This window comes from Rattus norvegicus, chromosome 4 (assembly GCF_036323735.1).
Source record: "Rattus norvegicus strain BN/NHsdMcwi chromosome 4, GRCr8, whole genome shotgun sequence".
In the NCBI taxonomy this organism is placed as follows: Eukaryota; Metazoa; Chordata; class Mammalia; order Rodentia; family Muridae; genus Rattus; species Rattus norvegicus.
Window position 1 is genome coordinate 92,206,656 of NC_086022.1, and position 12,884 is coordinate 92,219,539.

The 12,884-nt window shown below is 38.0% G+C and overlaps 1 protein-coding gene and 1 long non-coding RNA gene across 6 annotated transcripts in view; one reads left to right on the forward strand and one right to left on the reverse strand.

Annotated features, from left to right (window-relative positions):
• Ccser1 (coiled-coil serine-rich protein 1) overlaps window positions 1–12,884 on the forward strand; it is a 1,236,544-nt gene that overhangs the window by 722,760 nt on the left and 500,900 nt on the right. The window contains exon 10 of one of the 4 annotated variants that reach the window (XM_017592806.3): window positions 493–785. The exons of the other annotated variants lie outside the window; for them this stretch is intronic. Within the exon in view, the coding sequence (XP_017448295.1) occupies window positions 493–618 (126 nt within the window). The 3' untranslated portion in view covers window positions 619–785. Of the gene's footprint in view, window positions 1–492; window positions 786–12,884 lie in introns of those variants that run through there. 4 annotated transcript variants of the gene reach the window in all.
• The window catches only part of LOC120102492 (uncharacterized), a 115,570-nt gene that overhangs the window by 60,741 nt on the left and 41,945 nt on the right, over window positions 1–12,884 (reverse strand). The gene's annotated exons all lie outside the window — the stretch shown is intronic.

Below are 12,884 nucleotides of genomic sequence, written 5' to 3' on the forward strand. Positions count from 1 at the left end.
AGATGTTTGTCTGGGGGGCTCTCAAAATCCTAACCACTCCCTGTGAAGACATACTTTTGCTCCACTCTTAGGATCGTTCATGGTTTTGTTCCCACTGAGACTAATGTCAGAAAAACTCCTTACAGATGGATGTAAGTCACATTCTGGCAAAGTTTCGTCTTCCTACTCGGATGAGCACACTGCCAAAGATGATGGGTGCTTATATACATGATCACTTCAGCCTAAATAAGCAGTGTTCTGAACTGCAAAGGAGGATTTCTATGTGTAATATTGCTGCGGTGTACTTAAAACTCCATTTTTGTTGCTAAAAGATATGATTGTGATAAAGTTCTTCAGCTTTTAATTCTATCTCTTTCTCTGTCTATTTCTCTGTCTCTGTGGGTGTGCTGTATATGTCATGTAATATAGTATGTATGTGTCATGTACATATGGTATGTTGCTTTCTGTGTGCAAGTGAAATTGGTTTGACTTTGTTTCCCTCATTGTTTCTAGTCTGCCTTTCTAGGAATCCTGCATGAGCTTCCGAAGTACTGGGCTAGAAGAAATACAAGCAATCTGACAAACAGACATGAGAATCAATGGCTAGATTCTGTGAGACCGTTTGTTACCACCATATAGAGAGACAGAGAAAGCAAGACATCTGTCTCTTAGAGTTTCCACAGATTAAAAATAAAATAAAATTGTTGCCAGAGAAAGATTCACAAAATACCATTTGCCAACACACTGTGTGAGCTTCCCAGTCTGTAGTGCATATGAAGATGGCTATAAACTTTGCTATTGCTGTTTGTCTGTTTTCTTTGTCAATCATTCCACATCCATAGCTCACGTTTTTTATTTCACATTACAGTTCTTAAGAAATAATGCAAGGCCATCAACATCACTTGCCTTTCTTCGATTTGAAACGTAAAATATGTGTTGGGGACTCATCTCAGCTGCTGTGTGCTGTCTGGTTGTGCTCAGTGTCTGAGAGATCTTGGAGGTCCAGGTCGGTTGAGACTGCTGGTCCTCCTACAGGATCACCCTCCTTCTCAGCTTCCTCCAGCTTTTCTCTAACTCAACCACATTCTGTTCATTGGTTCAGTGGAACTGTTTACATCTGACTCTTTCAGCTGCTTGTTGGGTCTTTCAGGAAGCAGTCATTTTAGGTCCCATTTTGTGAGCATTCCACAGCCTCAGTAATGGTGTCTGGTCTTGGGGCCTCCCTTTGCGCTGGATTCCCCTTTCGGCCTGTTGCTGGACCTTTTCTTCCTCAGGCTCTTCTCCATTTCCGTCCTTGCAGTTCTTTCAGACAGGAACAATTATGGGTCAGAGTTTTGACTGTGGGATAGCAACCTCATCCCTCACTTGATGCCCTGTCTTTCTGCTGGAGGTGGGCTCTACAAGTTCCCTTTCCCCATTGTAGGACATTTCATCTAGGTTCCCTCCCTTTGAGTCCTGAGAGTCTCTCACCTCTCAGGTCTCTGGTACATTCTGGAGGGGCCCCAACACATATACAGCACAGGACTGCTGGGTCTGGGTTCAGTCAGCAAAGATACACCTAACTCTCAAGAAACTGGAGTCCCCAGGGAGTTTGAAGGTCTTGTGGGGTGGGATGCGTGGGGACATCCTAGTGGAGATGATGGGGGTGGGTGGGAGCAGGGAGGACTTATGGGTGTGGAACACTTGGAGAGTGGATAAGGAGGGGAGTGTAAAATAAATAAATAAATAAATAAATGAATAAATAAATAGTTTTTTTAAAGAAACTTAAATGTATATGTGTTAAAATTTTCTCGAGTAACTTTACAGAATGAATCTTTCTTTATTTACAGAAAGGAGCTTTATTAGACTTACAGGCTTTGATCGACATCTTTCAAATATGGATAGCTATGAACATAAAAAATAAGAATCACTAGTTTCTCAGTCCATGAGGCAAGTTAGACGTCTCAGATGATCCTCAGTCTATATTGGAATGAAAAAAACGTAGGCTCTAATACCACACATGGAATTGGCCTGCTAACGAAGTGAGGACTACCAGTCAATGAGAAAAAGTTTCTTTCTTCTGTTCTTTATCTAGATTTCTAGCAAAAGATGAACTTTCCCAGCCTCAAGGGTCTGGATAAAGGTGTATCAACCCTGCATCACAGTCCAATTACAAGGTATCCCTTCTCACCATCAATTTTCCCATTTTGAATTAGACCAAATTTCTCTCTCAAGTGTGCCCTCTATTTGTTGTTTTTTTAGTTAGTTCGCAAGGTAGTCGAGATGACAACAGCATACTTATCTTTTGAAATTTACTCTTTCTCTGCCAAATTTCCAACATCTTAGGATACTGTGCCTTCTTGATGTACTGTCAAGTTGCACTATCAGGAGGCTTCATTACACTATACTACTTTGAGATATAACATTAGACATGCCTTTAAATCATGAAATGATCCAAATCAATGGAAACTGCTTCTCTGAGATAAGGAAATAAAACATCTGGTTTTGTATGCAGTGAATAGTAGGTTGAATCAATTCCATTATTCTTCAATTAAACTCTATTGTGCACCATTTTAATCCTAAATGGGTCAGTAATTCTTGTGTTAATAACTAAGCATAACGTCTTAAAAGCTGTTGAGTGGATTTGAACAATCTTGTGTGAAGGAGTGATCCATGTGTTTGCATACCATTACCTGAAATGTATTAATGAAAGTTATGATTTATTAAGCAATAAAGATGAAAATTGAAAATTCTCTTAGGCACAAAAGGTTCAGGATTGACATGAAGCTTGTGGAAAATTTTAAACTAAACTTAAGATTTCTTTTAGCTATGTACATTTCAAAATCAAAATTAAAAAATAAGCTTAATTACTTTTAATGGTCTTGAGAGTGGTGGTTTACAATGGTAGTGTTTAAGGATATTATCATGGAACCACAAAAATGTGCAGAGTGGAAGATTACTGAGACACTAGCACTTGTCTCAAGTTAAATGTAAAATTCAATGAATATCAAATAATTTTAGTATGGTGGATACTGTAATTAAATTGTTTATCTAATATTCTGTACTACTTACGTACTCATTAGCCATTTCGAGACTTTGTACCCACTACTCCAACTGTTGTTGCCTCTCAAGCCTGCTGTTCAAGGGACACTCATCTTATTTAATGAAGTCTGCAATGTACAAGAGTATTGGTTGTGGTACCTTCTATTTATAGTGCTTCATTATCTAAGTTGTATCTAAGAGAGACAACCACAGGATTGATTCATGAACCTAAATAAGCTTGGTTTTCCTAATTCTTTCTGTTTTTTTCCTCCTTTCCTTTCTCCTGTACTTTTTCCCAGCCTCCCTTCTTTCCCTGTTTCCCATTTTCCCATCATTCCCTCTTTCCTCCCACTCTCCCTCTTCCTGCCATATGAATACGTACTTATAATTGTTCCTGTCATATCTATTGTGTACCTCTGACTCTTTGTATAATTCATTGAGTTGCTTTAAGGGTTGTTCTCATACAACTAGAGTCAATGACATTGTGGAGTGCTTGTTTATTGGCTGTTTTGTTGCTTAAATGTTTATGGCGTGGTTATGACTTCCTTGGCATTAATAAAGTGGCCATTAATATATTTTTTGTTTGAAAATACATTTTTTGAAATATCACAATAGGTCACATTTATTTAAAAATATGCATATTTTATCATTTTGCTCTAGGTATCAGTAGACTAGAATGGACAATAACTAAGAAGACGTCTTTTATAGCTAAACAAGAAAGTAGAAAATTATAGTAGTGAAGTTTACAAATATAGAAAATGAGGTACATTTACACAATGGAGTACTACTCAGCTATCAAAAACAATAACTTCATGAGATTCATAGACAAATGGATGGAACTAGAAAATATCATCCGGAGTGAGGTAACCTAATCACAAAAAAAGCACACATGGCATGCACTTACTGATCACTGATAAGTTGATATTAGCCCAAAAGCTTGAATTACCCAAGATACAATTCACAGATCACATGAAGCTCAAGAAGAAGGACAACCAAAGTGCAAATGCTTCAATCCTTCTTGAAAGGGGGAACAAAAATGTTCATAGAAAGAGATATGGAGACAAAGTTTGGAGCAGAATCTGAAGGAATGTCCTTTCAGAGTCTGCCCCACCTGGGGATCCACCCCATATATATACAGCCACCAAAACTAGACAATATTGATTCAGCCAAGAAGTGCATTGCCATCTCCTGGGAGGCTCAGTCAGAGCGTGACAAATGCAGAGGCAAATGTTCACAGCAAACCATTGAACTGTGAATGGGGGTCCCTGTTGGAGGAGTTAGAGAATGGATTGAAGGAACTGAAGGGGCTTGCAACCCCATAAGAACAACAATACCAACCAACCAGAGCTCCTAGGGACTAAACCACTACCCAAAGAGTACACATGGACAGACCATGGCTCCAGCTGCATATGTATCAGAGGATGGCCTTGTTGGGCACCAATGGGAGGGGAAGTCCTTCGTCCAGCTAAGGCTGGAGTCCCCCATTGTAGGGGAATATCATGGCAGGGAGGCAGAAGGGGAGAGTTCGGGGATGGGAAACACCCTTATAGAAGAATGGAGAGGTGGATGGTATAGGGAGGTTATGGACCAAAAACTGAGAAAGGGAATAGCACTTTAAATGTAAATAAAAAATATCAAAAAAACCCAAATACTCCTCAATTTGTGACACAATAGTATGTAATCATAATTTGAATTTATTTAAGCCAAAAGTGTTCTCAAAAACCTAACTTCCCAAATGCTTGAGCTTTTCAGTCTTGAATATAGGACAAAGGGTAAGAAACAAAGCTTATATCACAGTTAATTGTTGAATGGATTGGATAATGTATTGGATTCTTCTTTTCTCCAACTTTTAATAACATATCAAATAGTAGAATATTGTTGTTGATCTTAAGGAAGATGACGCTTGTGGCCACTGGTCAAATTCACAAGGAGGTATCATGCACAAATTTGCCAGAACCAGGTTGGGCAATTAAAACATCTTAGTAATGTCCATTGACTGCACACTGCAATCATGGCCTTATGTGTTTGTGACCTTTATGCAGTGCTGACACTCCCGGTTATAATGTGGATGGAATATGTAGGTAGTAATGCTAGATAATTTCCAAAGCTCCTTCTCCTTCATTCATTTAAACACACTATTCTACATTAGTTGCTGTTTGTGGAACACAGTCGGTGTGCTCTGTAAAGTACAATGTTATTTGAGTATGTTAGAATGAGTCAGAGACTGTTCCCCGTGGAAATATAAACATATACACTACATCAGGCCAGTCTTTATTTAATAACAAGTTACAAGTAGTGTTATGATCTGGAAACACAAGTTTACCACGCTTCCCAGACATGGCAACAAATAACAACTTGAACAAAAGAAACCAGGTCTTCACACAACTGTCTTCAAATTCTCCACAAATACAGGTTAAATATCTACTTGCTTCTAGAGCTTAATAACAGTTTCTTGATTATCCATCCAGAAAAAGAAAATCACTTTAGAAGTCCTAACATGGTGACTATGATGAACATGGTTCCCTCTGAATATAAAATTATTGGTTTGAGATAAGAGCAGCTGTAGCCACTGGCATCACTTTTGAATGTACATTATAATGTAGAAATACTTATACACTGTAACTCATATGAGCTACATGCTCAAGACAATCATAAGCCTCAAAAAAAAATCCAGTAGCAGAATGCAGTTACTCAGAACTAAGAGTTACACTGACAAATCATGTGTTGAGCCCATAATTAAATTCAAGTCATGAGCCATAGTAAAAAGCCGTTATAAATGCTCTGGATTATGTTCTTAATAGAGGAAGAAGTAGAGCATGAGCCTCTCCACAAAGAAATGCCTGCAGGCCTACTTGGCATCGCTCTGTCTTATACTCATCAAATAGGTTGCAATGTTTCAAGAGGTATTAGCATAGCATTTTTATTGACTCTCAGTAATTGTAATAGTATTTTCAACACATGGTTTCTTATATACAAAATGTATAAAGGTCTTAAGAGTCTAGTAGATTAAATTATCTAGTAAATGCAAACGTGCTAAAAAATCTTTCAAGCATTTAGAAACATTTATACATGATTTAGACATTAGATATTAGATTATGATTAGATTGTGAAACAAGGCAGTGATAACTGTTCAATGAATGTTGGCTGCTCTCTGGAAGCATGTTGTATTGTGACTGTAATGCTCAGAGGAAGGTAGTTTCATGTTTAAAAATAGATGTGTAGCTTTAAGCAGAATACCTGTACTAGCCAAGATCCCGGAAAATGTCACAATATCTCTATACCTTTGTGATCATACAAACTCATGTAAATTAATCTGTTTATCAAAATTTCCTAATTTATACCATTATAATTGTTCCTATTTCAATTTTTTCAAAGGTTAAAACAATTAACAAATAAAACTCATTTAAAGGTGTGCTCTATAATTCTAAATGTGTTGTATGGAAATGTATGAGTGCATACTTGTTTTGTGACAGCATAAGAAAACCAGATACTGCCTGAAGCATGCCAAGCTTCCCACACTGTATTCATATTTAATATTGATAAATTTATGGACTCTCTGATACTGACTATATTTTTACAGGCAATATTTTTTCTATTAAATTACTCATTTAAAAACAGTGAACTGCTATGAGATTGTTTCCCCTATGTATAAGGTAAACAACAATCATGTAGTCTCATAAACTTGGCTGCCTGAGAAAAACTGGAACAAGGAAAACACCACAGACACACTAACATACAAAGTATAAATCACATGGACCCAGCCCTAGACAAAGTATTTGTAGGCATCTAAGGAATGTGGTGAGCAGGAGAAAGTCTTCCCCATGAACGAGTCCAGTAATTGGTTATTCACTACAAGGTGATTAACCCTGAATACACACACACACACACACACACACACACACACACACACACACACACACACACATTATATATTCATATATATATACATAAACATTATATACATATAACATTATACAGACTCAGCATGTTGTGTTTATGTATTTATAAATTTAGGAATGTGTGTGTGTATGTATGTTTTCTGTGTATGTTTGTGTGTGTGCTTGTGGGTCTGTCTGTCTGTCTGTGTATCTGTATTCTTGTGTGTTGGAGTGTCTCTCTGGGTGTTTAAGAATAGTTAAAGAAAACCAGAGACTGAATTTAAAAGAGAACAAGGTAGAGGTTGCATGGGAAGGATTGGGGGGAGGGTTGGACAAAGGAGAAAACTAATAATATTGTAATTTAAAATAACAACAATAATTATTATTTTAATAAAGATATGGATCATTAAGTGGTAAAATTATTATTGTGTAAGAAATATCAACATGAAATGCCTACGCTCAGCGAGTCAGTGAAAGACAGACTATAACAGTATGGGGAATTGTGGTACAAAAGTGAAAGAAAACTCATAAATCCATATCTTATGTGTGTCAATGAAAGTCAAACTAATATCTAAGTTAATTGTGGTATCAGCAAAATTGAACTGAATGATGGAGATGTTCCTGTCCTCTGTGTGATAAGAGAGCTGTAGCCACATGTGGTATCATGCCTGAGAGGCTCGATTTTATACGTCACACTCATTACCATGATTCAAATTTTGGTAATCTCTCATGGACATTGAGTAGCATAACTGGAAACAGGGAGCTTTGGATCTGAACCAAGTGGAATGCATAAGACTGTGGAGGGAGAACCAGTGAGAAAACAGTTGGTCCCTTTCTTATAAACTGGGGGGAGGGGTGTGTGTGGGACTGAAAAGGGCTGGAAAGCCGTGATGGAAGTGTTTGCAGAGATCTCAACTTGACTGGTTGTCTTTGGGGCCTATCAGTATAACTTTAAAAGAAATCAAGTCCTTGCTTCTTTAGAAGAAAAAAAAAAAGCAAGTGGCAGGATAGGCCTGCAAACAAACGAACCTTTCTAATGTATAGTATCTTTAGCTGTAAATCTACTAGCTTGATGAAAAACACCATTACATTCTGAAGTTCCCTTCGTTGTCACACAGAATTCTCTTTGACATGATTTCTTGTTATGTGTTGAGCATAGCTGTTTACAACAGGTATCCACCGTCTCCAAGGCCCTGTGTTCTCTCTGCAGCAAGTCTGTGTTCAGGCTCTTAATGAGCTAGCGTCTCATAAATATTTGCTTTTACCTTTAGGGAACTCAGAAGTGTAAATGTATCTCTACTGAGAAAGCACATTTCTTTTAAGAAAGAAGTTGTGGCTGCCACAATAATTCCCTGGTTCACAATGTATCAATAAACCAGACTGTGGAAGTGGCCTTTGCTGGATAAGCAGTATTGTGTTACACCGATGTAACTAATTTCCCCCTTTTTAATCTTCAGTTTTCCAAGTCTGTTGGACTGTCTTTGAATAAATTCCCTCCTGCCTGTAATACTCTATTTGTCATACCTGCTGCATGCCTTTTGTCCTCACAGTACTTATGTACTGGATCTGCCAAGGTACCAAGAAAAATAACTTGCTTTCTTTCAGTAAGTGCATTCCAAGGTATTTGTTTCCTCTCTTTAATGATGTTTGAGAAGGATTTCCTAATGCTCATCTGATAAAAGAGTCTTGAATCTTAGAATTAATGCTTGAAGAAATCATTAATATCAAATCTCTTAGATATAAAAAAGGTCTAAGTTACATTGGTTCGACTAGGTTTTTTCCTCTCTCTCTCTCTCTCTCTCTCTCTCTCTCTCTCTCTCTCTCTCTCTCCTCTCTTTTTCTGATTGGTATTTAAAGGGTTAGAAACATGTGTGTTTGAGCTATGTCTCTTTGGGGTAATCTTGCTGAAACTTCCTTTCTGTAATGTTATTTGATTTCTTGAATATTAACCTTTCTTTGGAGTAACATAAATTTTGTAGAAATTTAAAATACTTCAGATTGTTTATTGCATCATCTAAAAGTATTACATAGTGAAATAGATATATTTTATAATGTATGGTATCAAATAAATGAAATAAATCATTAAAACTCAAAATTTGGTGCTGTAAAAGGTCTTTTCCACAAATGCATGTGTCATGGTGATATTTTCCTAACATTACTTATTCCAGATAGGGATTGCATATTAAGTGAGCACTGGATGCTTCTTAATCATAAATATTTTAGAGTTGAAACTACTCTGCCAATTCCATTAGTTCTGACTTGGTGTCTGTGGATTTAAACCTTGTTTTTGGGCAGGGCACTTGATTAAAAAACATCTACCTACAGATGAGGGAAGGAAAATATGTACTACTTTAGTTGCTTTCAGGTGTGTGTGTGTGTGTGTGTGTGTGTGTGTGTGTGTGTGTGTGTGTGTGTGTGTATGTGTGTGGGTACCAATGTGAGTGTATGAGCATGAAGTGATTTCAAGTACACGTGGGGTCATAGGACCTGATAGTCCCTAGAAAGGGAGTTGCAGGAAATTGAGAGATGCCTGATGTGAGTGCTCCAGAGTGAGGGTCTCTGTAAGAACTCTCAGTACTTCTAATCATTGCGCCATCTTTTGAGTCTGTGGTGATTTGGATGAGAATGGCCTCACAGGCTTATATATTTGAATGTTTGATCTATATTTGGTTAAATGGTTTGGGCAGGGTTAGGAGGTGTGGCCTTATTGAGAAGGTGTATCCCTGAGGGTGGGCTTAGAGGTTTTAAAGCCCCATGCTCTCTTAGTTAGTTCTCTCTCTGCCTCATGGCTGTCTCAGGATGCTAGCTCTCAGCTGTTGCTCTAGGACCAAGTCCATCTGCCTAGGCTAAGCTCACTGCCAGGGAGGTTAAGGACTCACCCTCTGCAGCTCTAAGCACCCCAAAAAGCTATGCAGTCACTGTGTCTCTTCACAGCAACAGAAAAGCAACTAAAACACAGCTCATCGCTTCTTCCACTTAAAATTATGATTTCATTAATTAGCATTTATTTATGTGGATTATATGTTATATATTTAATATTTTTTGGAGAAAAATATTTTATACTTTAATGCACATTTTTCATGTTTGGCAATAACCGTGATTACTCTAACAACATGATAATATGTGGCCATCTACAGTAGCTTATGCTGGAGTAAATAATTCATAGAAAATAGGGATAATATTTGTCTTCTCAATGGCCAGTGTTGAAGGTAAAGGAAACTTATTGAAGGGTGTGAAGATTATTTTAAAAATCCAGAATTTATAAATTATATCACTTGCAACACGCAAATTCCAGAGAAAGGAAAAGGCACCAGGGCTTTGACAAATTAGGACAGGTTTTGAAAGCCAGTGGCATTTACTCCAGACATAAGATAATTATCATGCTTTCATAGATGAGAAGAAGCCAATAGCTGCAATCCACATCGAGATGTTTTAAACAGTGACTGGAGAGTGTTACCAGGTATAGGAGACACTGAAGTTTTATTTTTTTTTCTTTTTTTTTTTTTTATTAACTTGAGTATTTCTTATATACATTTCGAGTGTTATTCCCTTTCCCGGTTTCCGGGCAAACATCCCCCTCCCCCCGACACTGAAGTTTTAAATTCACAGGCAACATGATATGTTTCTTAGTTTATTTCAAGCTCTGTAGTGATCAAACTACCATGCAGATTCCTTGGAAGGTCTTTTTTATTTTTAAATTGGATATCTTTTTATTTACATTTCAAGTGTTATCCCCCTTTCTGGTTTCCCATCCATAAACCCAATATCCTATCCCCTCCCCTCTCCCCCTTCTTCTCTGAGGCTGTTGCCCTGCCCATCCACCCACCTCTTTCCACCTCCCCACCCTGACATTGCCCTAACTGGAGGGGTGAGAACTTGGCAGGACCAAAAGATTCTCCTCCCATTGGTGCCCAACCAGGCCATTCTCTGCTACATATGCAGCTGGAGCCATGGGTCTGTCCATGTGGACTCTTTTGTAAGGTGGTTTAGTTTCTGGGAGCTCTGGTTGAGTGGTATTGTTCTTCTTACGGGGTTGCAAACCCCCTCAGCTCCTTCAATCCTTTCTCTAACTCCTCCAATGGTGACCCCCTTCAAATGGTTGGCTGTGAGCATTTGCCTCTGTATTCATACTCTGGCAGAGCCTCTCAGGGGACAGCTATATCAGGTTCCTGTCAGCATGCACTTCTTGGCATTAGCAATATTGTCTTGGTTCGATGGCTGTATGTATAAGGGCTGGATCACCAGGTGGGGCCATCTCTGGGTGGCCTTGCCTTCAGTCTGTGCTCCAAACTTTGTCTCCATAACCCCTCCTCGGAATATTTTTCCCTCTTTTAAGGACTGAAGCATCCATACTTTGGTTGTCCCTCTTCTTGATCTTCATGACATCTGTGGGTTGTATGTTGGGTAATGTAAGCTTTTGGGTTAATATCCACTTATCAGTGAGTACATACCATGTATGTGTGGGGTTTGTTTGTTTGTGATCGGGTTACCTTAATCAGGATGATATTTTCTAGTTCCATCCATTTGCCTAACAATTTCATGAAGTCATTTTTTTAATAGCTGAATAGTACTCCATTGTGAAAATATACCACATTTATGGTATCCATTCCTCTGTTGAAGGGAATATGGATTCTTTCCAACCTCTGGCTATTATAAATAAGGCTGCTATAACATAGTGGAGCATGTGTCCTTGTTATATGTTGGAACATCATTTGGATATATGTCCAGGAATTGTATACCTGGTTCCTCAGGTAGTGTTATGTCCAATTTTCTGAGGAACCTTCAGACTGATTTCCAGAGTGGTTGTTCCAGCTTCAATTCCACACACAATGGAGGAGTGTTCCTCTTTCTCCACATCCTCACCAGCATCTGTTTCAACTGAGTTTTTGATCTTAGCCATTCTGACTGATGTGAGGTGGAATCTCAGGGTGTTTTGACTTGCATTTTCCTGATGACTAAGGATGTTGAACATTTCTTTAGGTACTTCTCAGCCATTTGATATTACTCAGTTAACACTCTCTTTTGCTCTATACATTTTAATAGTGTTATTTGATTCTCTGGAGTATACATTCTTGATATATATATATATATATATATATATATATATATATATATATATATATATATATTAGTCTTCTATTGGATGTAGGATTGGTAAAGATCTTTTCCCAAGCATTTGGTTGCCATTTTGTCCTAATGACATTGTGCCTTGCCTTACAATAGCTTTGCTATTTTATGAGGTCCCATTTGTCTATTCTTGAACTTAGAGCATAAGCCATTGGTGTTCAGTTCAGGAAATTTTCCCCAGAGCCCATGTGTCAAGGCTCTTCCCCTCTTTTTCTCTATTAATTTGAGTGTATCTGGTTTTATGTGGAGGTCCTTGATCCACTTGGTCTTGAGCTTTGTACAGGTTGATAAGAATGGATTGATTTGTATTCTTGTAACATGTTGACTTCCAGTTGAACCAGCACCATTTGTTGAAAATGCTATCTTTTTTCACTAGATGGTTTTAGCTCCTTTGTCAAAGACCAAGTGACTATAGCTGTGTGGGTTCATTTCTGGGTCTTCAATTCTATTCCATTGATCTGCTTGCCTGCCTTTGTTCCAATACCATCCCAATAGATTAATTGTCATCCTTAGAGACGGGATATTTTTTCAAATGCATTTCCAGATATGATGTAATTTTCTGTAGTGTGTTGAACTTGCAGTATCCACCAAATTTTTTTCTTTGTAGACCCTCCTTCTTAGTAAGGAATTATGAGCTACCCTGTAATGTACAATGAGATGGTCTCTGAAGATAACTCTAAAAAGAAATCCATAAAAATACAAAGAGTTAGACCTCCAAGAAATGATAAAATAAAATTAGAGAAAACTGTAGTGCTCTTCTGCCTGAATCTAAGGCAAGGTGCTGAGAGGACACATGAAGACTAGGGTTTTAGTAAAGAGAAGGTTAACAGAAATGGGACAACAGCTGAAGATGGAAGCCTGTGACCTCTGCAGGCATGC